The sequence below is a fragment of the Hakea prostrata genome, chromosome 9 (assembly GCF_041222555.1).
Source record: "Hakea prostrata isolate BN-2017 chromosome 9, UWA_Hpros_2, whole genome shotgun sequence".
Classification (NCBI taxonomy): domain Eukaryota; kingdom Viridiplantae; phylum Streptophyta; class Magnoliopsida; order Proteales; family Proteaceae; genus Hakea; species Hakea prostrata.
In genome coordinates, this window is record NC_142608.1 from 6,357,964 (window position 1) to 6,384,107 (window position 26,144).

At 36.2% G+C, this 26,144-nt stretch overlaps 2 protein-coding genes across 4 annotated transcripts in view; both read right to left on the reverse strand.

Moving 5' to 3' along the window:
- The window catches only part of TDP1 (tyrosyl-DNA phosphodiesterase-like protein), a 31,083-nt gene extending 18,560 nt beyond the window's left edge, over positions 1-12,523 (reverse strand). For 2 of the 3 annotated variants that reach the window (XM_089169003.1, XM_089169004.1), the window contains exons 1-10: positions 12,153-12,523; positions 11,834-12,019; positions 11,330-11,599; positions 9,615-9,851; positions 9,276-9,336; positions 5,097-5,173; positions 4,761-5,018; positions 3,763-3,852; positions 2,069-2,203; positions 1,055-1,204 (exon numbers count right to left, since the gene is read on the reverse strand). In XM_089169003.1, the coding sequence (XP_089025129.1) occupies positions 1,055-1,204; positions 2,069-2,203; positions 3,763-3,852; positions 4,761-5,018; positions 5,097-5,173; positions 9,276-9,336; positions 9,615-9,851; positions 11,330-11,599; positions 11,834-12,019; positions 12,153-12,167 (1,479 nt within the window). In that variant the 5' untranslated portion in view covers positions 12,168-12,523. The remainder of the gene's footprint in view (positions 1-1,054; positions 1,205-2,068; positions 2,204-3,762; positions 3,853-4,760; positions 5,019-5,096; positions 5,174-9,275; positions 9,337-9,614; positions 9,852-11,329; positions 11,600-11,833; positions 12,020-12,152) is intronic. The other variant, XM_089169005.1, reaches the window with a different exon arrangement.
- A 2,850-nt stretch (positions 12,524-15,373) lies between these two features.
- LOC149004312 (Chaperone DnaJ-domain superfamily protein) lies at positions 15,374-24,759 on the reverse strand. Its single transcript, XM_089168853.1, has 10 exons — positions 24,563-24,759; positions 24,393-24,455; positions 24,221-24,287; positions 21,699-21,758; positions 17,662-17,712; positions 17,459-17,539; positions 16,765-16,877; positions 16,375-16,492; positions 16,065-16,191; positions 15,374-15,661 (listed from the first exon to the last, which is right to left on the reverse strand). The coding sequence occupies exons 1-10, from the start codon at positions 24,673-24,675 to the stop codon at positions 15,558-15,560; spliced, it is 897 nt and encodes a 298-aa protein (XP_089024979.1). The 5' UTR covers positions 24,676-24,759; the 3' UTR covers positions 15,374-15,557.
- Between the last annotated feature and the right edge of the window lie 1,385 nt (positions 24,760-26,144).

Sequence of the window (26,144 nt, forward strand, 5' to 3'; positions counted from 1 at the left end):
TCTGATGCAGATTGGGCTGGATCCGTCATTGATCGCCGGTCAACCACAGGTTATTGTACTTTTCTTGGTGGAAATCTTGTGACTTGGAAGAGTAAAAAACAGTCCACCATTGCTCGATCTAGTGCTGAAGCTGAGTATAGGGCTATGGCCCACACCGTTGCTGAATTGATGTGGCTTCGTTCATTGTTAGAGGAAATAGGATTTCCAGTTTCTGCCCCTATGAAAATGTTTTGTGATAATCAGGCAGCCACTTACATTGCTAGTAATCCATTGCTCCATGAGAGAACGAAGCATATAGAGGTAGATTGTCACTTTGTGCGTGATGCAGTGAAGAAGAAACTTATAGCAACTCCTTTTGTGAGCTCTACTGACCAACTAGTTGATTTGTTCACCAAAGCTCTATTCAAACCAAGTTTTCAATCTATCTGTTGCAAGCTGGGCATGGGAGATTTGTATGCTTTAGCTTGAGGGGGAGTGTTGAAGTATACGTAAATTTGGGAGTTTTACTGTTCACGTGAACAGTAAAAACAACTTTTACTATTCACGTTACTGTTCACGTGAACAGCATTATGCTATTGTTTTGATTATATTTTCTATTTCTAATGTGGGAGTCTTGCTACATAAGTTTTGGGAGTTTTTAGAAAGCATAGTTTCTATTTTGGTGGTAGTTTCTATTTTCAGAACTTTCTATTTTAGGAGTTAGGAAGTTACTAAAGCTGTAATATTTTGTTTCCTTCTTCTAGAGGACAATTACTTGTCTCTCAAGTTGTATTAGATTCATTAGAAGCTATAAATAAAAGTGCTATGTGATTCTAGACTCTTTAGCTAAGAATCACAGGTCTTTTCTACTGGTTCTTCAAAAAAAAAAAAAAAAAAAAAGAGGTAACAAAGGTATCCAAGTTCTGGAACATGTAAGAGTAAGGTAATAGGTAGAGAAGATCAGTTCACATGAATATCTAACGTGAACAGTAAAACTCCCAAATTTACATATACTTCAACAAAGGTGAAAGAATATATATACTATATATAAAAGGAGGCCAGATGTTAATTTTACCTCCAAAGAGCATCTAACATCTTCCACAGTAGGCCAAATTATCATTGGTTGCCCCAAACCCAGAGGTGTTTTATCATGCGAGAATCCTGCAGACATTGATGAAGCTAACTCCGCCATCCACTTCTCATCCAGGGAACCAAGGGAAGAAAACTGCAGTAATGGACTGGAGTTACTTCTCAATTTAAGACTTTTTCCTAGATCAAATAAGGAAGAATGTGCAAGATAAAAACAAGTTTTAAAAGGTAGTAGATGAGCTCTAGAGCAAGACACACCAACAATGTAGCACTATCATTCACAAATATGATAGTGTCAGCATCTTGGTGTGGGCTACAGAAACAGTAGTCTATCCAGGATGATATCTATGGGTAAACCCCCCCCCCCCCCCCCCCATACCAAAAAACAAAAAAAAACAAAAAGATCCTAAGTTGAAGAAAATGCTGATTTCTTCCCTCCTTTCATTATCTCAATGCTTTCATCTCCAATAAAAATAGTTATTCTGTACTAAAATGCTAATTTTCCTCCTCAAACTTGAAAAACTTTTCAAATGCTTTCATTTTACTGGTTCATAAAAAGATCTTGTCTGTTGGACATGATTAAAGCACTTGGTAGCTACTTGTTTAAACCCAACTTTTTTATAAAGCTCTATGTTTGGGAGAGACTTTTTACAAGTAAAACGTGGACAATTGGCACAGGTACACTACATTTTTGAAGTGTCCATACTGTATACAAAGAAATAGAACAACATGAAAGAGACACAATCAACAAGGCCATAATTATCTTGAAAGACAATGTTTTTTATGCAGTATCCTTTTGGCTGGGTGAGCTAATAGATTAATGATTTCTAATTGTTGATTTCCAGCAGCTTAACCACTGAAATCAGAAACAAACAATATATTCAACTCTATTCAGAAATTTTCTCCTAGCACACCGCATTGTATCATTTTCATGGTTGCATTAGTAACGCCGATACACATTTTTCAAGAAAACACACACATAAAGAGAGACAGGTCATACCTGATAAACAAGAGGGGATTTTTGAAATTCTTTGTCAAAATAAGACTCCTGCAGGATGGTACGTAGTTTCATATGCCCCCACTTTTTCAGGTTGGAACCCGTATGATATCCGGGGACAGATGCAATCAGCCTGACCTGAAAATTATAAATGAAAGGAAGAAAACAGCTTGAAGCCAAAATGCACTAAAAGTAAGATCAAAGAAATTCAATGAACAAAAAGTTGATGCAGGAGCACAGTTGCAACAGAATAAGGCAACACCAAGATACCAGCTCTCTTGCAAGCAGGAGAACTCTTGCAGCTGTTGTGTCTTGAAAAAGAAGGAGAAAACAACTTCTTGTTTGCAATTAAATTCTTAGGATTTAGTTATTTGCAAATAGGCCCATCTAGTTCTTTAATCCTTTTTCTTACTTCCCTAACCTTTATTTAGCCACCAAAAGTGCCCTCCACTTTAAAATGTCAATTCATTTGATCCTGTACACACAAGGAGTGGGATTGCTATCAAATTTAACAAAATCACCATTAAAATTGATTAATTAAGCCTTATTGTCGCTAGGCCCATAAAAAACCCAATAGGATATTTTGTGACTTGGATTCCATATGGTATCAAAGCTCAAATGCTCTATTCCCATTACCATGGGTTCAACACTCATTCCTGGTGGTCCAAAAAACTGAGCTGGACCATGATCTCCACAAGCTGTGGTTTATCTTTGAACTCACTTGGACATCTCAGTGGGTCTTTTGCTCTGTTTCAATTTGAAACTTGGTATACAGCCTATTTTGGGCATTTCAAACACAGTGGAACTATCAAATTCTGTAAAAACTCAGTCCAAATATGTGTTTGACTCTAGAACATAGGTTTGTAAATGCTATGATGTACCAGAAGTCTAAAATATCTTATTTTAAACCTAATTTAGCAATAGAGAGCAATCAAATCATAAATTTGATGTACAACAACTTCAATAATCATTTGAAATGGAAAAAAAAAAATTTTAAAAAATAAAATTAGTAAAACTCTCCCACCTTAACATAGCTCACACAAAGTCAAAATGTAGACTTACCCATCATCAAACACTAAAAAATGTTCAACTATTACTACACCATTTCAATGTTCAAACAATAAAAGTGCATTATACAACTAACATGTTTTGGGGGAAAAAAAACAGATCTAGGCAAAAATTGGCAAAAATGGTTTAGGGATTTGTCCAAATCTAACTTGATTTTGTTGTAGCAACGCCTTTGTCCAGCTGCTCTAGCAAATTTTCCATACAAAACCAAGCTACAAATGGACTTCTCAGCATTCCAGGAACCAAACCCAACGAGTTCAGTCAAGATCTGGACAACATACTGTGGATTGGACTGACATCTTTAATGAGATAATGTATTTTAATAGCTCGTAAGCCATCTAGTCTCAATTAACAAAACAAATGGAGAGATTACCAAGATCTTGGCAAGTTCTAAAACTATGCAGAATACTACTATCCATTATTATTTTTTTTACTCTTCTAAAGAAGCTAAAGAAGATATTCGATGGATGGACATCCAAAATTTTATTTTCACAAAACAGGATTCAAAAATCAGAAACTAGACTCTTTCATGATTCTATAAATGCAAAATGGAACATATCAGTAAATACTAGGGAAAAGATATCATCTATAACAACACCTAAATCCTAATTATAGGAACAGAAACATACCGCAGCACTGCTATAGTCAAACTTCTTAAAGAAAGATGAATTGATGGTGGCATTGCCAATATTTGGCAAATTAACACTAAATTCAGGCCACTGCAAAGAATTTAAAGGTAAGCATTAGTTCTTCCTAAGCAGTAAAATGAACATGAAAAAATACTCTCAAGGACACCTTAACTGTTCAGCTGCTTTAACATACATTATCAAGATCTTTCTCAAGAGAAGTTGTCACAATAATGATCTTAACATTTCCATCAGCTTAGTGTTAAAATTAAATGTTTCTTACGGCAGCATGGAAGTTTTACTGATCAGGTATGTGCTTATCTATAATCTTCAATTGTCTCTAGAATCCTTGAAATAATGCATATGGAAACAATGCTGCAAAATCAAGATTTTGATGTAAAAAGCAACAATCATGAATGACTAATACCAACACCAAGTATCCAAAGTAGAGCAGTTCAGCAAAACTATGAGAAAATCGGTGAAGATGATAAATGGACAACAGCAAGATTCAACTTCAAATTCGAATTGGATAGAAGTGGACACAGGACATGAATGCTCACATTTGACTGCAGCTGTAGTATTTAAATAAAAAGGAATGGCTAATAAAGAAAAATAAAGGATTCACATAGCCATATCCAATTAGTTGAAAGGACTCTCAAGATGAAGATGAATAAGTTGAGTATGTAACAAACACCACCAATTAATTTATTCCTCTCTCTTCTTTTTTTAACTAAAAATCAAAAAAGAAAATGAATGACTTACATATAAAAAGTCAAGAAGGAAACCAATTTGATAAGAATAGAAGCAGCCGAAACAGCCTAACACTAAAATCTAACCAGAAAATATGCCAGTCATCTGATTGAAGACTCAGCAAATAGCAAGAAAGGAAGCAGTTCACAGATATGACTTGAAAGTTGGAAAACCAAACTAATTATAAATAATGAAAGCTAGGCATTTCCTCAGAAACATCATTCTTACATATTTACTACATATAGTAATACCTTTAAAACACTGAGATAATCCATCAAGTCATTTTCAAACCCATGTTGTTTCTTCACACCCTTTTGATCTTTCCAAGGGAAGTCTTGCATCCATAAACCTTGACTTTTGTTGTTCCAGTCGACATATATTAAATTTGCAGTATGTACAATAATTCGCACCCCTCGAGGATAGACAAGAAGCATGGCCTTTGAGTGGTGTGTTCCATATGAAATAGGCAGAGGGGGTTTGTGCAGAATCCAGTTTGCAGGCTTGACCTTCTAAAAGAATCACAGAGGACAGCTTTTAGGATGTTCAAGAAGAAACGTCAAATGAATAACTAAGGAGAGTAACAAGACCTTCATATAATCCAGTCTTCCATCACTTTCTCCATGAAGAACAAGAACATGTGGGATCTTTCTTATTGCTGGGCATGCTACAGAACAAAATCACAAGAATTAGGAGACAAACAAATTGAAGAAAGAAAAAAAAATGCAAAGGCAAACATAGATTGGTCATGCAACATGTCTTGTGCCAATTTTTTTGGGGTTAATAAAAGTAAATTATAAACAGGTGGAAAGGGAAAATACAAGATGAAGGAGGGGGGGGGGGACTAGACTATCAATGCGTAGGAGGAAGAAGCAAAATAGATCCTAATCACCAGGTAACAAGAAGAGCCTGTCCCTTGGGGAATCTCAGAGAGGTTTAGGCACAAGAACAGAAAGCCTGGAGCTGACATCCTTGCAGATAGCCTTCCTATTCTGCCCAGGAAAGCAGGAGTTGGGGGTCCATCTACGGAGGTTTTGCTCCCACCAAATGTGGGCAACACAAGCACTAAAAAAGGGCTTCCCCACAATATCAGCAATGGAGGAGCGAAATAAAGAAAGATGCAAGCCAGCAGCACTATATCTCAAACGGCTGAGGGCATCTACTACGGGGCCAAATGACAGCAAGGGCATGGGACCAAATTAGAGAATGGCAGGTGAAGAAAAGATAGGCAAAGTCTTCTATGGTAGGGAAAAAATTGCAGGAGGGAGCTTGGATGGAGCAGCTAATAAGGAAGCATTGGGTGGGCAGACAGTGGGATAAGGCTCTCCAGGCAATGAAGGCATGGCAAGGGGTATGGCCTTTGAACCAGATGAGAGTACTCAAGAAAATCTAAGGGGAAGGAGCTCTAATATGGTTCCAAGCAGAAGCGGAGGAGAATGAACCTTTCTTGGAGGGCAGCCAAACAAGGGTATCTCTTGGAGGGGGGGGGGTTATTGAGAGAGGGGAGAGAGGACCAAATTCAATGAAGATCACAACAAAGGATGGGGGGAATAGCCAATTGACATCAACATTTCAGCACATACCGTTTTCCCAGCTAAAATGGCTTTTTTTTAATAGTGTTGGTGTCCTATCACTTTTCCATTGAGCCACAAGCAAATGATAACAAAAGTTACAAATTCAATAGAATTAAATCAAAATTAACCTGAACCTCAAACAGAATATCACACGTGTTTGAATAACTATATGGCGGAAATTCCCTGTTGATAAAAAAGAAACATAAATTAGGTATTTCATTCCCTTCAGCTTGCAAAATGTGGCAGTTGAACATGGAAGACACCATCATCTACTTTTCAAAAGCATTCTTGCTCCATACAAGGATGGGCGAGAGCGTCCCCTGTTAAGCAAAAAACTGCTTTGACTCATAGATGCAATGACAAGTAGGCAAGGGTTCTTGCACCAGGGACAAGGTATCAGTAAACAAGCTAGTTTCGAAAGTGTGGAATTGGATTAACACCTTGAAACATAGGATCCTTAACAGCTATGGTGCAGGGTCTACCCTTATGACCTAGAGGCTAAAGCCATAGTTGGTGCATTTCATAGGTGAGATTCAGTTCACTCATGTCACACCAGACATGAGTGAAGTTATGTACAATGGACGTGACTATGAAGATCATGCCTGAAAGTTTCAAAAGCAAGAGTATATACTACTAGTACATTTAGTCTTGACATGCATCTCAGCCTAGGTATGACCATAATTATGGTCAGGAGAGCATCAGCTCCGACTATAGTGGCTATATGGTCAGTCAGAGCAGCTGCACTCAGACTATGGAGGCAACCGGATCACTGGATCAATATTTACAATCCCAACAGAGCAATGCACACAGATGATAGTTCAATAGTCTGTTGGTAGTAGCATTTGATTGATCTCATTGCTATCGCATCTTTCATGCCCTAACATATGGTACCTTCAGTTTGTCGATGACCCCACTTTTATGTATCGTGTGGAAGAGTACGTGAGATTCCTCAATAGCACCATGACATGGAAGAACATGTGCCACAGTCAAAGCCAAACCTGCCTCAACCAAGTCAACCAGCATCTTGAGGTTTGATCCAGCACTTATTTGCATGATAGTGTTGAAATTTTGAAATGATGCATTAGTATTTGACACAAAAGTGAGAAGTGACTCAATTGAGAATGAAAGAGTAGATAAGATCTATGTTAAGATCAGTGTATTTTACACTTTTGCATTTCTATTGCTTTTGCATAATTTGTTTGTTTACACTCTTGAGAGTTGAGGCTTATTAGTTACTTTGTATTAGTTGTATGTTTTGATTGCTTTCTGAATCTCTGATACTAAGGTATTGAATAAGGCATTTTTTTACAGTTTAGACTACCAACTTAGGGTTTTAAGTCAAACTCCTATTTGGACATTAACTTTGCAAAATTTGATAGTGCTGTTGTGTTTAAATGACCCAGAATAAGCTGTATACCAAATTTCACTACCAAACTAGGACACCAACCACCAAAACAATCAAATGACTAGAAAAATGAGCATCAACTAGCCAAAATCTGGGCCCTACTTGGTTTTTCTGGCTCATTGAGGTGGGGATGGAAACCAAGTTCTCAAACAATGGATATCTGTCCTATCAGGGAAACTTAGTTTCTAATACCAGAACTTGGTAACCATAGAATTGATAGGCAAGAACTGACGGTGTTTCCTCTATGGAGAAACTTATCCTGCAGTACTCTTCTAAGTTGTCAAGGGTTCTATGAGTTGAAACACCTTACTGTTTCAGTATATTGTTAGTTTCAGTTATAATCTGCAGAAATTTATGTGGGATATGGAATGATCCTTCTGTTAGAGTTGTTCGTATTTTTCTAGTTAAGGGCTGGTCTTATAATACCAAGACCTGTAAAACCCATCCATCAGCAAAAATAGTCTTCCTTGGCCCAATTAAAAACCTCATCTGCATCACCTTCTCCAATAAATAGTCAACTAATGTAAAAATCCATTAAACCAAAGGTTACTCAATAAAACACTCACCTTCATTTTTTATTTATTTATTATTATTTTTTTTGTTTTCGGTGGCTTGTCTGTTAGGCTTGCCTCATCATCGGATATAGATCCAACAGCTTAAATCAAAACTGTGGGGAGAACTTGCAAATATGGTTTTTTTATTTTTTACATCTAAAGATTTTAGAATTTGCAAAATCATGCCCTTGTAGACACCTGAGTCTAAATCCCATTTGCATAAAGCAGAAATACCTAAGTTCCTCTTCCTGGAATGGAAGATGAATAACCCCTTGAATACCCAAAAACCCACTAACCCACCTTAAATTTTAACAAAAACAAGCAAACTCAGATTTAACAGCAGAACTGGAATGTACAACATGTTTTCAACACAACTGTTATTCTTTTTCTTGCTTTAAGAGTTAACCAAAAAAATATTAATTCATAAAAAGATCCATTAAAAAAATCTACAGGAAGAAGAATTCCACTTCACACATCTGGGACAACTCCAGTTGAAAATTGGCGGAAAGGAACTCACCATTGGAAGAAAATCATGTCAACAAACTCACCAAAAAGCTGGTACAGGAATGCCAAAATCACCAGAGAGGGTATGGCAAGCATCTAGGGTATGCAAATGGGATTTAGAGTTGGGTGCTTAGAAGGACATGATTTTGCAAATTTGCAAATTCTGAAACCCTTAAATTTAAAACAAAAAAACCCATATTTGCAAGTGCATGACTGTACTTCTGATTTAAGCCGTTGGATCTAAACCTGAAGATGTGTTAGGCATCTAACAGCCGGGCTACCGCAAAACGAAAAAAGTTTCTATGATATGCTTCTATGTCGTCACTTAAAATTTACATCAATAATATAAAAACGTTTTAACAAGAAAGGGTACAAGGATCTGATTCGTATTCAACAGACTTATACAAAATTTGAAAACAGGCTACTCTCTGATCTTAACTGCTAATAAACTCTTGGCAGACGGAAAATTTTTCTTTTTGTTGGCAAACTGAAGAACATGTTTGCACCTGACTTTGGATGTGAAAATATACAAAAAAAGACAACAATACAAAAAGCCATATCCAGTGAATCTCTCCGACCCCCCACCCCATTTTTTCTTTGAAAACTTACCTACTAAACCCCATGGCCATTTATAAAACATATTAAGAGCATGGAATAGATGAAGCCATTTCAAAAATGAAGGAAAATAAGTCATTTAAAAGAGTATAATAGATTGCTAAAACTCAAACTCACCAGATACCAACCAATCTATATCCACCATGTAATTTGAAAGTATAGCAATGAGCACATTGTCCTAGCAACAAAAACACAGAGCATTTGTTTCTTTAATGGGCAGTCCACAATACTTCCAATACAGGGTGGGGAGCTCATGATGATGATCCATTTTCTTAGAAATTTAATAATGTGTAATAAAGCTGAAAACCGATCAGCACATATTAAAAATGCCACAGGGAAGTTTCTATGAGCAGATATCGAGGGAGGAATTATTGGAAAAGAGACACATTTTGAAAGGAAAAAAATAACCTAAATTTATTTCCAAATGAAACTGACCTAGAAAACAAGTAGTATTACCTGGATGACATCACTTATAGAAACAGAGTTGGAATTCGCCCATGCAGGCAGCCCCTTAACTTGCAATAGTCTAAAGGTTAAAGGTAGTCTATTTTTATGTACATTAAACTGACAAATGGCTTCAGATTCCAAGACCCCATGTGTAGCAGAACTGGTTCCCCTATGAGACCGAGAGTTCTCAGAGCCTTCAACCACCAAAGAACGTTCAGTCACAGTAGTGTTGTTTCCCAGCTCTGCCTGTATAATAATGAAATGAAACATTAGATGTCAGTCAATTTGGGAAAGCCATTGAAATGATCCAATGATCCATGGCTGATAACAAAGCAAACAGGAGATATGACTTTGGGAAGTTTTGTTTTGGGGGGGGGGGGGGGGGGGGGTGTGGAATTCAATTTCCTTTTTCCAACCCTTCAGCTTGTCATGGTTTAACAAAACGAAGCTCAAATATTATAAGAATAATGAAACAGTAAAAACTAATGCATATCCACAAAGACACTAAGCTTCAAAAGTCAACCTAATCCAATATCAAGCGGTGTCATTTTAAAGTGCATTTATTAAGGCTTCACAAGGAATGGTCAAACATAAGAAAAGTTGTTCAGCAGTGAGCATAAGTATCTCAACCAAGAAGCTATACTACATTCAACCCCATTACTAAGGAAGGGCAGAACATAACAAAAGATTTGATCCAATAAGCCAAATGCAGCCACTGAGAAAGCATTGCTAAAATTTTTACAACCAATGAGGTTTCAGATCCAGCCATTTTACAATATCAACAGGCTGTCATAAGAGGGATCTGCTAGGTGGGTAAACGAGGATAAAACTATTAGGTCAAATACACAATTAGGTTCTGACACACTCTCATTGGGTCTGTCTCTGCTTTGGTTCAGAGAATGACCAGCATTAGCTTTGATCATGGAATAGCAATTCATAAAATTGAATGAGGAAACCATGTATTCCAGCCGCTAACCTGATCTAACCTCCATCTAGGGGCAGGACCAGAAATACAATCAGAATCTCATCTCACAGAAGAACTGAAGTAAGGCACAAATTACTATCACCTATAGAATTATTACTATCACCTTTCTTTCTGCACACACGCGTCGGGGGGGGGGGGTAGATTTTATTTTGGAGTTAGTTGGTATTTTCTGGTCAATAAAATGACATGTATTTTGAGTGTTCAAGTAGTTGTGAAATCAATTCTGATGTTGAATATTTTCTCTTAAGAAGATATCCAATTTAAGTAATGGAAATAGTTTGGGTTTTAGTCTACTTCCATGTATCTTACCAAGACTAGGAATTCTATCATTTACTCTTGCTACAACTGACATGTTTTTCTGTGCTTATGAAGCTATAACTAACAAGTTATACCAGGGATCACTGAACATTACTTAGTCTTTGAAGACCAATATGGAGAGAAGATTATATGAAGTCCTTGCAAATGCAATATTAGCTCCCCTTGAAAAGACAAAAACGTATTCTATTGAAGAGATCAAGGTATGAGGATGGAGTTAAAACCACTATCAGAGATGCATAGTTGGATATATCATATTGTTGAAGGAGGAAAAAAAACACCATGAATACATGACCATCAAAATATGTATTGCAAAAAAGTTAAACCGAATTATCAATAGCCCCTGCATGTTTCTTGTAAAAGCTTCATCTTACATGACAATCAGAATATTGCGAGAAAGTTAAAACAGAATTATTTACGGCACCTGTAAGTTTCTTGCAAAAGCTTCATCTTCAGCAATTTGTCTTTTCCTTTTCACTAATGTGTCATCATCACAAAGCTTTCCTGCTTCTTTTGAGGACCTTTTACGCTTCTGGGGTGAAGTGTCCTTCATTTCAGCCGATGGAACATACTTAAAAGCATGATGCCCAGGAATCAACTCCAGAATATCACCATAAGCAATCGTAGCTTTATCTTTAGAACTAAGTTTCTTCCTTTGGTCTCCACATCTAATGACAACTGGATTTGATCCCTCCTACAAAAGATCAAAATCCCAAACACTTAGACCAATTTAAATTCCTATCTCCAGACAAGGATTCACACACCAGAATGCTCACTGTGTTTGTAGTCAAGTCTCAAAGAAAACAAATTGGAACATATAGAAATTGCCAATAAGAAACATACAAGAAAGCTCCGAAATGTATCCATACCACACATGTTCTTGTTCAAAATTCATCATAGGCCAAAAAACATGACACATGACACATACCACAACCACTTCAGCAGAACCGTCAGCAGAAGCTTTCAAACTGATATGCTTGCGGCTCAGTCTTTTATCGGAAATGGAGACATTATTCCGGCCGTAAACATTAACTCCTTCAAGAATCGGTAAATTGGGAATTGAATCATCTTCTTCCGCATTGTTGTTTATAGCTATAGGGACCAGAAACCCAATCTTCATGCGAAGTATTAAGTACGGCAATAGTAGGAAACCGAATGAGAGAGATTAAATATGAAAATACAATAACGGCTTGGTTTCTGAACTAAGTAAGCTGTGACGAACGACTACCAATGCGAAGAGAAAGTACCTGAGAGTGAGGCATTGGCGAATGTCTGCTGGAGTGAGAGCTGAAGGATTTGAAAGAAATCAAATACCTCAGAGTGACAGTGCCATCATAGAAGTTCAGTGAGGGCGAACAGCCGAACACCGAAAGTTTGTTCTTGGGAGCTGATGTTGATTCAGGAAATGGCGGGAGAAGGACAAGTAGATTGAAGGCAGGTTCCTCCGAAACCTAGAAAGGTTTTGAATTTGAAATGATCGACGAATTCAGGAAATTTCTGCAACGGCATGCTCTATATAATGACTCATAACTCTTCGACTCTCTTCTCTGTTTCCTAATCGGCATAAGCTGCTGCTAATTTCACCATCACAAAGTGTGCAATTTTAGGATTTTGCGACCTGTACACGTAGATAACCTCGTTGTACCACGTGGACCCTGCCACCTTGCATTCTTAAATGCACACAACCCTAATAATCCCCGAATCGCAGTAGGGTTAGAATCCGATAACATTAGGGGTGCAAGGTGTAAACGGATCTGATTCAGATCCGATAGTGGTAATACCATATTTGCATCTTATTGTATTCCAACGGTTTCGGATAATATCCTATCGGGTTTTCGGACGGATTCAGTCTGATGGGATGATAATTGAATAGTTATTTTCTTAAGTAAATTCTTCTAAATGGGCATGAATACAAGTTTTCGACTACCTATTTACATCTTTACTATTTTATTTGTGAGGACTAGGTTTGAAATTTAAAAATTTAACAACTTAGAAAAAAAAAAAATAGAACAAAAAAAAAAAAAAAAAAAACACATATTACAGGTAAAAAAATGATAAAATACAAAAAATAAATCGGAATAAATAACTTCATCGGATAATTTTATCGGACGAAAACAGTCACATATTACAAGTAAAAAAATGATAAAATACAAAAAATAAATTGGAATAAATAACTTCATCGGATAATTTTATCGACGGATCATAATTAGTAGGAATGGGGTATACCGTTATACCCCTAGATAACACCATGTGTTGATAAGATGAACACTTCATTTAAAAAAAAAAAAAAAAAGTGCAAAGATGGTACCTAGGGGAGGCTTGGGTTTGCACCCACCGTGGCATTAATATAAAGTCCCCGAGGAAGTAAACGGGCGCAAGCAAGCCCAAGTCGTTCCAAAAAAAATCCTAATAAAAAAATTTAGGGTAATTCAGAGGTTTGGTCAGCATTCGGCTCAAAAAATTGAGACTTTGCATCTACCTCCCTTGTACTATAGAAAAAGTCAATTTAAGGACAAATTATCACATATATGACGAATTTGCCCTTTTTTTATTTTTACATTTTATAGGGTTAAAGTTTATTAATTTACAAAATAAGACCCTCCATACTCGATTCCCAAATCCGGTTTACCAATTCTAAATCCTTATTTCTAAAAAGTTAAACCCTATAAACCAAAAAGAAAAAACAATCAACAACAAATCCTTGCTAGGGCTTCACATATTAAAAGAACACAAGGAACAAAGAAATCCAAAACCAAAATCTAGGGTTTTACAGTATCTAAAAACCAAAAACACAAAAGAAATAAGATAGTGGAGGAGAGGAAGTGGAATATTTTCGTGCGTACCTGTTTTTTTTCTTTTTTCCAGTAAACTGAAAACAATTTACTTTCTATCCCAGCCCTCTCTCACTAGCCACTCTCCTCGCGGCCGCTCTCTCTCCCTCTCTCTCTCTCTCGAGTTTATCCCAAGCCCCTCTCTCACTAGCCACTCTTCTCGGCGCCCGTCTCTCTCTCTCTTCTCTCTTCTCTCTTCTCTCTGAGTTTGGCTCCTATGACAGAAGCGATGGAGATGGAAAATCAGAAATTATTGGTAAAATAAGTGGGTAAAATGAATTTAAATGTGAGTAGCAAATAAGAATTTAGAATTCGTAGAACTAGGGATTTGGGAATCGGTTAATGAAGGAGGGTTTGATTTTGAAAATTTAATAAACTTTAACTTCTTAAAATGTAAATATAAAAAATTTAAATTAAAAATAAAATAAAATAAGGGCAAATTCGTCATAGAAGTGATAATTTGTCCTTAAATTGACTTTTTTCATAGTACAGGGGAGGCAAATGCAAAGTCTTAATTTTTTTAGACTAAAAATGACATAGATCAAACCTCAGGGGGTCCAAATGAAACTTACCCAAAAATTTATTTCAAAAAAAAAAAATGAAAATTGAGATTTCATATACAAGTAATATTTCCTTTTTTTACATTATCAAAAAAATATTATTTTTTAAATTTTTTATTATAAAGATTCATTTACTTTGTAACTAAATTGTTTGGAGAATTGCATCGTAGCCAAAGTGGTTTATACAAATAACATTAGATAAAAATTATCAACGTTTTCTTTTAAATCTAAAATTTTTCACTTTTGTTTTTTCTAATTTCTCTTGCAATGAAACAGAAGTAATTAATTAATTTAACAATCCTTATACATGACGTGAACAAAGGTTGCAAATTGGCCGTGACCCCAGTAGCCCCCAGGCTGAGCCATCACTGAGAATTTACCAATGAAAAGTTGTAATAACATGTTGCTGGCATATTGCTGCAAATTCATACTAAGTTAACTCAGTTAAGAACACTGGTAGCACTTTACCATGAAGTGAAATAGTGACATTAAGTAAACATCTTAAAAACCATTTCCATTTGAGTTTTGGTTATAATTGACCAGGGTTTGTTGCTTCCGCTGACAGCAACATTTATGTCGTACTTCCAATAGGGTTTGTTGCTTCCACCAACAGCCATGTATAAACTACTAGTGCCTTAGCATCAACACCTTGTACCTTGATGCTAACACAAAATGATGAGTGACATCGACTTTTTCAAAAATCGCTTATATATCACCGTGTCCGTCGGCAACAAAATTATGAAGTATGAATCATAATTGTACAATGAATTGTAGGCTTTAGTACTTCTATTCATTGATTGTATACTTATGAATTTTCCAGACTTCCAGTTTTTCTAACATATAGTCGAACATGTGCCAAACAAGAACATTAGATTAAGTGATGTTTTAGGACAAAATAATACTCTCATGTGTTTATTGACCTCAAATTATACTACACAACAAAATTCAAGCCAAAATGACCTTAAATACCCCCCGAAACCAAGGGTCGAATTTTCATTGACACCCTACCAAAAATCGTTGACATGTCAAACCTTGATTGGCATGCGAACTATAGTTCAGTAATCATAGACCAAAATGGAAATGCAAGTTCGATACTCAATACTGCATCATGAAAAAAAAAACTACTTTAACTTGTCTAACTGTAATTCACCAAAATCATTTACCATAGGACAAATTTCAGAGAAATAAAAGTGAAAGAATGTAGAAAACCAAAAAAAAAAAAGAGCAAACGCATCTGCCTCTTGTTAAATAAATTCTCATCTCATCTCCTGCGCTTTGAGTCTTTCCGCATCTCAGCCATGTACTTCTCCATATTTGGTTCCTCCCATAATCGTCTTTGAACAAGATCATCCTTTGTTGATTCATCTGGTAAAACCCCAAACACTGAATTAGATGTACAAAAATTGATCGAACGACCCAACATGCGAAGCAAGTGAGATTAAGTACCACTATTAGAACTCCAAAACCAACAGATTTACCAGTTAGCACTGGATGATGATGCTACTAACATAGACCTAAGGTGAGTCAGAAAGCTCAACAAGGTCTTGATCAACTTCATATTAACCAGTAAATTAAAGCAAGAGCTGGATACAGAAAAGTTGGTATCATCCAAATAAGAGTAAATAAATAAATATGACAATCCTTGGGCTTGTTAGAAAACCTGCCTTCACCCTAACCTAGGAACCTCATCATGCACACCTAATAACGATAAAAGAATAGTAAGTTCAAGACAGACTATAATTGAAATAGACTCGATTACTGGGATTACCAATGTTTCTCCAAGCATCAAGTGATATTCTGAGGGATCTTTGCGTCATATAGCAGGCATCATTCCAACTATATGGAGCTTTTTTCACCCTGTATCTCCAGAACCAACAAATACTCCACAATAATAGCTGCAAGGATTAACTGAGATTAGTGGTACTCACATCCCATGGGAAATACAATCTTCCAAACTTTTAACGTAGGCACATCTTTCAAAGAGGGCATAAGACACATAGACCCATCACACTTCTCATTAAAAGATAAGTTACACCAATAGTTATCATGATTCATGTTTGATGAAATGAGTCTTCTACCTTGCCAATAGTGTAAGGAAGGAGTATAAACCGGACAGCAAGAAGTCCCCACAAGGAGGGTTTTTCAGCTCCCTGTATCTGCAGATCAAGGTCTTTGCCAAGATCCTCGTCCACATTCCTGACATAAGCAAATGAGATTATCATTTACAACCAAGGAAAGAAAAAAGAATGAACTTGCAGAGAGAGCCAACATCTAATGGAAATAAAAATGGCAAACCAAGGAATTTATATTATACATAACTGCTTCATCGCCAAAATGAATATCCAACTGATGGCCGAGATCAGTTGAAAAGTCGTCATTTTGCAGTTTCTTTTAGAAGGAAAATTTGGACAATTCTTTATTCTTTACCATTTTTCTTTGACTAAATAGAAATAAAAATGAAAGCATACTTATCCCTCTGCTTCGAACCCTTTTTCTTGTTTGTCATCCCTTTGCTGCGTTCAAGTTCCATTGCCCGTAGTCTATTCTTGTAAGCTGGCGTCTTCTTAACCATATTGACAGCCTACAACATTAAAGGAACAAATAAATTGCCCAATCCAACAAATTATTGGAGTTCATAAGTATACATTCAGCTGAAAGGAGAAAAAGAAAAATATGGCTCAGAGAGAGATTGATATTTGGAAGAAAATAAAATCAAAGAAAATATGAACATAATGATCGACCAAGTAAAACTTATATGGGAAACCATATCTACAGATTGGCCAAAAAAGCCACACCTAGGCAATAGACAGATACCTATAACTAAGAGAAGCAACCCAACTTAGCCTTATTCCAACGCTTACGCATTGAAACGGTGATAAACAAAATAGGACTACTCTTAACAAAATTACAAGGATTAAATACAACTAGGACACCTTCGATGAAATACTAACTCTAAATTAGAATAGGTTCTAAAGTACCAAAGGTCAGTGATATGTCCTGCCCTGTTCAAGTGCTTCAGTGAACCGTGGACGCAACAAATTACTACATTTAGAAATCCAAAAATCATGTAGTGAAATCAGTACAAGTAAACAGATTTTGCCAATCAACTGTATCAGGTAAGAATATTGGATACATTGTTTTCCTATTAGATTATACTGGTACCTGTGTATACCTTGTCCATTGATTGAAATATTGAAATGCTGATAGAACCAAAAGGAGGCCCACCAAGACAGCACGAGTATCCTGCAAGCAAAAAGAAAAAGAACCATCAAACTTTGTGTTTTTCAATTGTAAAGTTTCATCCATATACATATACAAGGAAAAAGATTAGAAACATCAAGTAGAAGAAAAAAAAATGAACTGACCGTCTTGTGCCCGTAATATGCATGATAGTAGCGTGCCGTATTGTAAAACACCTAAAACAGAAACAGTTAAAAGTAATTATTACAGCAATATCACCCAATGTTTAAGATTTTAATTTTGAATCTTAAAGTTTCTAGGAAATTTTCTGTGTTTTAAAGGAATAAAAGCTTCGGAAAATTACAAAATATTGGCAACAATATGACGTTAGATTTCTTTAAACACAATTATTATCAAACGCTCATACCACAAAAGTGATCACCTAAGGGCCTGTTTGGTTACATGAATCCAAGGATTTGAACTGAAATGGGATTTAAAATCTAGAGATTTCAAATCTACGGATTCATGGTTCAAAAATTAACTGTTTGGTTAGCCTCAAATCTATCGAAGTTCATAGAGTTCCGTTGGATTACCTGTGAGAATCCGCAAATTTCATCAATTTTACGCTATGGTGGAATCCATGGATTTCACCCAATATCCAAGAATGGCTTAATTCACGTTTTTAGGCAAAAAAATGAAATCCCTAGATTTCATGAATCCGTGAAATCCAGGGATTTGAAATCTCTGAATTCAGATAACCAAACGAACCCTAAAATAAAAAAATAGAGTAAAATAGGGTCAAGAAATTAGAATTTTGCGTACAAAAGAACGACATGATTCATCATCACATCAGATGAGGTGTGCTCCTGTCAAATGTAAAATTCATAGAATAAAGCCACATTATCATGAAATGCTAATTCATCATCTTCTAATCCCTCAAATAATTCTGGATCTCTCGTCACTCCCACCCTCTTTTTCCCCTAGCTTCCTTTTTTTCAGATAACTTTCTTAAACTTCATTCTTCCAAAATTGTGAGTTGCTGCTCAGCATATCTACTGATTTGATCCCCTGTCACCATGTTATGATATTGCCACATGGTCCTTGAATAGAAAACCTCACAGCTTCCATGTTTTCCATTTAAAGTGTATTAGGAGAGAACATCCCAATCAAATTTCTAAAGACTCAATTTTTCATTTAATTAGTTGTTTTGCGAAATATGAACAAGAATACTTCTGAAGAGTTTTTGTACCTACTGCTTATATTTCACACATTTTTCAAGATTGTACCTTCGATTTTCAACTGAAAAAAAATCTGTTATCATTGGATTTCACTTAAGACACATATATAGGATTCTTAATTTTTATTCCACCTGCCCAAACTAAGAGCCATTCTGTTCAATATTTAGATAATACACTAACAATATACAAATAGACCCCAGTCTTGAAGCCTGTAAACTCAATTAGATCACCCTCCCACAAGGTGGTACACAGGTGTTTGCTTCTAATTTGAATGATTAAAACCATATGTTCTGAAGATCAATAGATATCAAACATGTATTCTCTTTTTTTCATCTCCAATTTTTATAATTTCATTCCCTCAATTCGGTATTACATAAAGCCCCAATTTTGTCGTATCTACAAGGCTTTAAGAAGCACGGGTAACTGATGAAAGAATAAGGAACGTTGATGATCCTCTCAAAGAAAGAAGGCCATGGCATGGATATGTTTTAGTCCTTTCAGATATTTAACCAAAACATAATGGAACAATTGGCATTTTCTAGAATACTCTCCTGCAAGATTGTTCTACTGTTCTTTGCATCCAACGAGGAGCAATAAATAGGTTTCTTTCTGGTGGAAGTAGCACATGTAGTAGGTTCCCTACATCTACGACTACAACCTTTTGTGCTGGAGTAGCATTAGCACGTGCAATAGTTTTCTTCCCACTAATGCTAGATGATCAAAACCTAAAATTCAAAGGCTCTTTAGTTACAAGCCCAAAGCCATCAACTGAACCATATACCCAATTAAAGATGCTGCATTTTATAGAATCAGTTCTACCACGAGTCCGGATCCTCACCCCATCAGGGGAGCACAGACTGCTCCCCGACAGCTTCCCAACCACACAAATACGTGGGGCCCATAGGTAAAAAACACTTTTTGAAAAAAATTAAAAAAAAAAACTTCAAATTTTCACCTGTGGGCCCCACGTGTTTGTGTGGTTGGGAAGCCGTCGGGGAGCAGTCTGTGCTCCCCCGACGGGGTGAGGATCCAGACTCTTCTACCACATACCCCTTAAGCACTTAGCACCATGAAAGATTATAGTAGGAACTGATGTATCCAGCCCCCAGGCAGCCCCAAAAGAGCCTAGAATGGGACCCAAGCCCATCTGAAATAGGGCCCAAACAAAGGGGGCCGAATCTGACCAAGGGGCAAAATGATCATTTTCTCCCCTAGAATTGAGTCTATTTAGTAGGGTTAGTTCAGAATTAATTCTGATTTTTACTTTTGGGTATATTTTCTAAATTGGAGTCTTAGTGATTAAGTGAGTGTAGTTTCCTTTTATTAAGAGTCTTTGAGTTGTAAACTAGGAAAGAGTTATTTCCTAATGAGGAGTCCTAATTTTTAGGTGCTATAGCAACCAAGTTTCCTTATTTAACTCTATGTCCTTTGTTTTAGGCTATAAATAGCCTTTCTAGTGTAAGTTATTTTTAAATTTGATTGACTAAATGAATTGAGTTTTGAGAATAGACTGGCATAGTCATGGGATCCCTGGGAGGGTGACCTGTGGCTGGGTTAGAAGCTCGTCTTCTTCAATTCTGAGATTTCAGCACCTTCTTCAAGCATTCTTCTGCAACGCCAGCCAAGCATCCATTCACAAGTAAGTTCAAACCATCCCCAACCCCTTGCCCAACATCCTCAGCCCTTTCCCTCAGTTTCAGCCCCACCCCAGCCCTCCCAAAGCAGCCGCAAGTCTTCTTCTTCTTCCCCATGTCCGCAGTCCTAGCCCTAATAGGAAAGTCATATTCCCAGCCCCAATTGAACCCTTTACCCTTTCCTTTTGGTCACCCTTAAGCCTAGAACAGAGTCCTAACATTATTTTACCCAACGCAGCCCTGTTTTCAAGGTTTTTGAATTTCCTGCACTTCGTCTTCTTCAAGTGCAAGTTGCAGGATTTTCAGAAATTCCAGAAAATTTCTGAAACATCTTAAACCTCATCCCTTCTTCAAGTCTGAATTTTAACTCCTAAATAAATTCAGATCTGGGACTTCAAATTCAGCATACCTGGGCAGTGTTAGAACCTATAAAACCCTAAACAAAATACCTAGAAACCCTAATTGTGTGCTGTTTCCAAATTAGAAGAACCTGAAGATTAACCCTAAAACTGGGTATGCATCAGGAATACAACAGAACCCTTTCTGCATGTTCAGGCCTTTAGATCCAGTTTCGATATCAATTCCCAATACAGAGAACTTCTTCTCATTTTGCAAGCAGCTCTCTGCTCCAGCAATCTAGTCTCTTAGAAGGTCACTGGGAAGGAAATTTTTTACATACTATTTCCAGTAAACAGCATCACTGGGCACCAAGAGTGACATAGATCATGTGTCCATACACACCCTTAGATTGTCCACACCTAAAAATTGAACATTGACAACAGTAAGATATTTTATGGTCAATATCTTTACTTGCATCAGTTGTGAATCACAATAATAATCAAAACTACTCTATAAATTTTTACTTCACCAAGCCTCATCTTGAACTTACTGTTGGAGTCAGCTAACAAATATTGATCCACCAATAAAACAAATCCATTTAATACCACATTTGATGTTATCCTCCTATTAATAGATCATCCTCAGCCTCATTCTTGCCTTTCTACTGCCTCTATATAGCACCATAAATCTTAGGCTAATCAACTCAAGTAAAATGTTCACATGTCACATCATCACCTATTAGTATTTCTCCTGAGTTTATTTGGAATTACATTCACTTTATTTTGCATTTCCAACATTTCCTCTTACGACATCTCAATATCTTAATTTCAATTACATTCTACAATAACTTAAATGTGGTTTCTTTATTTTCCAGCATGCCTCAATCTAACTTTGATCAATAGACACTGCTAATGTCAACTTGATTAGAAAAACACTCTAAAAGCTCCTCTCACTATAACTGCAATCCTCTAAATGCACCCAAAATCAATTAAATAAATAATGTAGCTATACCTCCTCCGGATGTGCAATTGCATAATCATACTGCTCTCTAGTGGCTTCATCCTTTAGGATCTGCAGAGATAAATACAGTTCCTTAACAATTAATAACAGTAAGAAAAAGAATAGGTGTCAAGTTAAATGGAAGGAAAAGCACTGCAAACAAGCATTAAGAGGACGAGACTGTTTTACTAGTAAAGGCAGTGAAAGAACTCTAATCTCGTAGGCATATATCATCTAAAATTGCAAGTAGGCCCAAAATAGAGGTAGCAAAGCTATCTATGGGTACAGATTATTTAACTAGTAATTTCTGTTATTATGTGCCCACTTAAAAAGTCATGTGATATTTAGTATGTAATTGGGAGTCACACCTTCCAACGCAAGGTAGTGTTTTTTTTTTTTATTATTAAAATGCCCTACGACTGGGAAATGCCCTACCTTTGAGTGCGGTTTGAACTATTGATTTACGTAATTGGAAGTAACCAATTAGGTTTACGACGAAACCTAGAAATCGATCACTGATCCAATTTGAGTACCTTAAAATTCCTTTTTTATTTAGGACTTTGTAATTGACTACTTAAAAGCTTACCTAAAAATCTTCATCATGGGAGACTAAAACAGACTTGAGAATCTCCAATACTATAGGTAAGTCACATGAAACAATACCAATACTTTAAACCTTGGTCTGAAGTAAATAAGCTTAAAAAAGATGAAAATAGGTAAAGTAATTGATCCAGATGATGTTCCATCTTTGGTACCCTAGAAATTCGAAACCTGGTAAAGCAATGGGTCCAGATGATATTCCAATACAGGTGTGAAACAGCTTTGAGATCAGCGGTGGACTAACCTGATTGAGAAAGTTATCCAATATGATAATGAGCACAAGAAAAAAAGAAAACCTTTCCTTATCAGATGGAGTAGAAGTGTTCCCCTTGATGTTAGTAAAGGTGGACTATAACACAGCACCCACCCCACCTCAACCACCTCCCCCGGGAAAATATTAAAGAGGTTAAAGAAGGCTGACAATTGTTCTTGATTTGGATAATGACCACAGAATCCCTGAAACTTAATCCAACGTACAAACATTTTTTTTAATAAGAAATCCTATAATATCTACCACGTCACGTCATAAAAAATGAAGATCAAATTACTAAAAAGATCCAACAATGTATTCCTTAAGAGATTAGTTACTACTCTCATTCAAATTATTTTCTTCAATTAAGTAACCATAGCTTATCTTTTATTTTCTTTTTCTTTCTCAAAAATAAATAAATATAACATAACGAGAATACACAAACAAAGGAACTGAAAAGATAATGTCAGACAAATGGAGGATAAACATTGCAGTTCTGACTTATTGTAATAACTGTTAAGGAATAAAATTTTTGAATCATAGTCAGAAAACCAGGTTTTTACTTGGGCAAGTCACCTGAGCAGAGTTAAATAAAACCATAAAAACTGATCAAGAATCATGAATCCTCACCCAGGCTTAGAAATGATCGGACTCAATCCTGGCCAGTTCAGTTTTCATAGGACTCAGCATTTTTTACCATAATTAAAGATCCATCAAGTTGGGTCATTACTCATTCATATGAATCTCTCTATGTGGCTACTCATCAAACACCTGGAGGAGGGATTCAAAAAAAAAATGCATGCTGGTTTTAGGTCAACTTCACATTGGTGGAGTATATTTAACCCCCCGTACCCCCCCCCCAAAAAAAAAAAAAAAAAAAACCCTGCAATGAGAAGTTGAAAATTGATGCTATCACCATGCAACCTGAGATCAAAGAGAAGTTGGACTGGCAGGGTAGAATATCAGCAATTAAAAAGTTGAACCATAAATCCGTGGTAGAGATTGAACAAATAAAGAAATACCATCAAATCTGCTAGTAATTCATCCGCCTCAGATTCCACACCAAACGGCAATCTATTAATTTGTGCCTCAAAACAAGCCAATGTCATGGACATACAGGACATGCTGTTTTCAACTTAGACACCAAGATAAAAACAGTAATACAAGACTTAAATGGGGTCAATGACATGGATCCTTGCCTTTCAATCAGATCTATTCGAGACCATATTGGATACAAGGCATAAACCATGCATAACTTTTCTCACCAGTGATATATTTTCACAATTCCTGGCAACATTTTATTGCCAAGTTGCAATCTGGTATCTCCACAAAGTTCTTATAAATCAGGAGCCAACACACAAAACGAGAGATAGAGAGGGTTATGTATTTTGAAAATTAACTAAGTATTTAATTGATAAGTTGCAATCTGGTGTCTTGCAAAATTCACAGTAAATTGAGACCAACTGATGAGAGATTTATCAAGCTCCCGACAAATAAAGAGCTATAGCTTTAAAAATAATAATCAGATTGTAATTTTTTTCCCAATCAATTTTGACATTTAACCAGTAATCCACTGTATGCCAAGAAAATGAGAAAAAAAACTGGCAACGAAGTATCTAAATCAAGCTAAAAAAAATCTAAATCAATGTAATTCGACATTGAGAAAGGGAAAGATTAGTAGTACCTCGTAAGCAGTGGCGATTTTAACAAATAATTTTTTCGATTCTGGATCAGGATTTTTATCCGGATGACTGAAATCAGAATAAATAAAATGGAGAGGCAACATTAGGAACCATAGATCAAGAAAAATGCATGAAAAAAAAATGCTGAAAATTAAAAAACAAATAGGAACTTACTACTTCAATGAGAGCCTGTAGTAAGCTTTCTTGATCTCTGATGCATTGGCGTTTTGAGTAACACTGGAGAAATAGAGAAGAGAGACTGAGTTGAAGTGAAAGACAAAAACAGAGGATAGAGAAAATATTCAGGAAACGGAGAAATTGACAATTTGTGAGAGCTTTCTTACCCTAACAGATCGTAGCAGTCGTCCTCGTCGCAGTAAATGGCAGATGTTGGAGGGATGAGAAGACAGACTACGAGAACAGCGATCGCTAGCCAGCGAATCGCTGGTGACGCCATGGACCCCTGTGGTGGCCGTTCCTGTTGACGTTCGGAAAGAAAAAGGAATTAAGCCATGGACGGTGGCGAAGTTTATTACGTCAAGCTCGTTTCCGAATCGACGCAGGAAGAGCGAGATGTTTGTGTGAATTGACACAAATGTACTTGTATGATTCAAAAATTACCAAAGTGACCTGCCCGGGGCCATTGCAGTATTGCACGGGTAGCTCTTTCTGAAATCCCTTCTACCAAGGAGTCCAGATCATCTCTCTTCACCGACAGTTTTACAACCACAAATTAAAGTAGCCGATAGAATTGGGTGATGAGATTTTTTTAAAAAATATTTTATTATTTTTTCTTGTACTATGTGGTTGTAAAGCCGTTGAGGGAGCACAGAGTACTCCCCTAACGGGGAGATGATCCGGACTCTTTGTGCTCCACTAATAGGAAGATGATCCGGACTCTCTACCAAGTACCAACCCAACCAAGTCGAGTTGAGATGCTCCACTTGTGTAGGTAGAGGTTTATGATTCACTTACATCTTTTCATCATGTGTTAGGAGGGAATCTACTTCCCTACTTCTGATACTGATGAAAAATAAATTCTCCAATAAAGCCCTTGTTATTATTGGTGAAAGTGAAGTAAGGATAAACCTCCACCATCTATATAGAGGATCTAGATTCAATAAATGATATTTGGTCATAAAAAAATAAATTAAATAAATAAATAGTTGCTAAAATTATGTTTGATATTTTTATTGTCTGGTAAGAGGCATAAATTTAGATTCTTGAAACTCAAGTTTAAATTTTTCAATAGGGTTGATGAAACTTTTTATTGCTATCCAAAAGAGTGTCATGAAATTAATAACTAAGAGGTATCAATTTTATTAATCGAACAACCTGCAAACAATATAGTTTTCTATATTCATTAATCTTTTCTAAAAGTTCACCATAATCAATGCATTTTCAAGTAAAAAAAAAAAAAACCATATTTAACTAGTTTTTCCACATTAAAATAAGCATTACTATCTCTAACTATTGTGGGCTTTGTCAAGACATGCATCATGCAAATGTCTTTTCTCTTTGTAAGTTAGAAACATATTCTTCGAAAGTGTTAGTCTCTATTTGAAGAGAATGGAGATGGTTCAACATATACAAATACACTTCGATGTGGTCTTCTATAGTTTTATTGATTTTGATGTGAAAAACACACGCAAATGAAGTCTTCAACTCCCCTATCTTAGAGTCAATATATTTTAACAGTAAGACACTCGGGATGCAAATTTTGTGACAATAATCTGAAAACAGCAAACCATATTTTCACTCAATACAGATTCAGTAATCAAGTATGTCACATCCACTAGTCGATATCGGATCCAACTGAATACCCGAAGGAATGATCCACAGTTACAAAATCAGGTTTACTATAAAATCACAATCCAATCCATATAATAACATAATCATGAGAAAAATGGTAATAAATCCAATAAG

Coding starts and splice junctions, on each gene's coding strand:
- LOC149004312 (XM_089168853.1), bottom strand. CDS start 24,675: ATGGCGTCACCAGCGATTCGCTGGCTAGCGATCGCTGTTCTCGTAGTC. Junction 17,713..21,698: donor CAATTGCACATCCGGAGGAG/GTATAGCTACAT, acceptor TTTCTGTTTTAG/GTGTTTTACAATACGGCACG. Junction 16,192..16,374: donor TTCCTTACACTATTGGCAAG/GTAGAAGACTCA, acceptor TAATCCTTGCAG/CTATTATTGTGGAGTATTTG.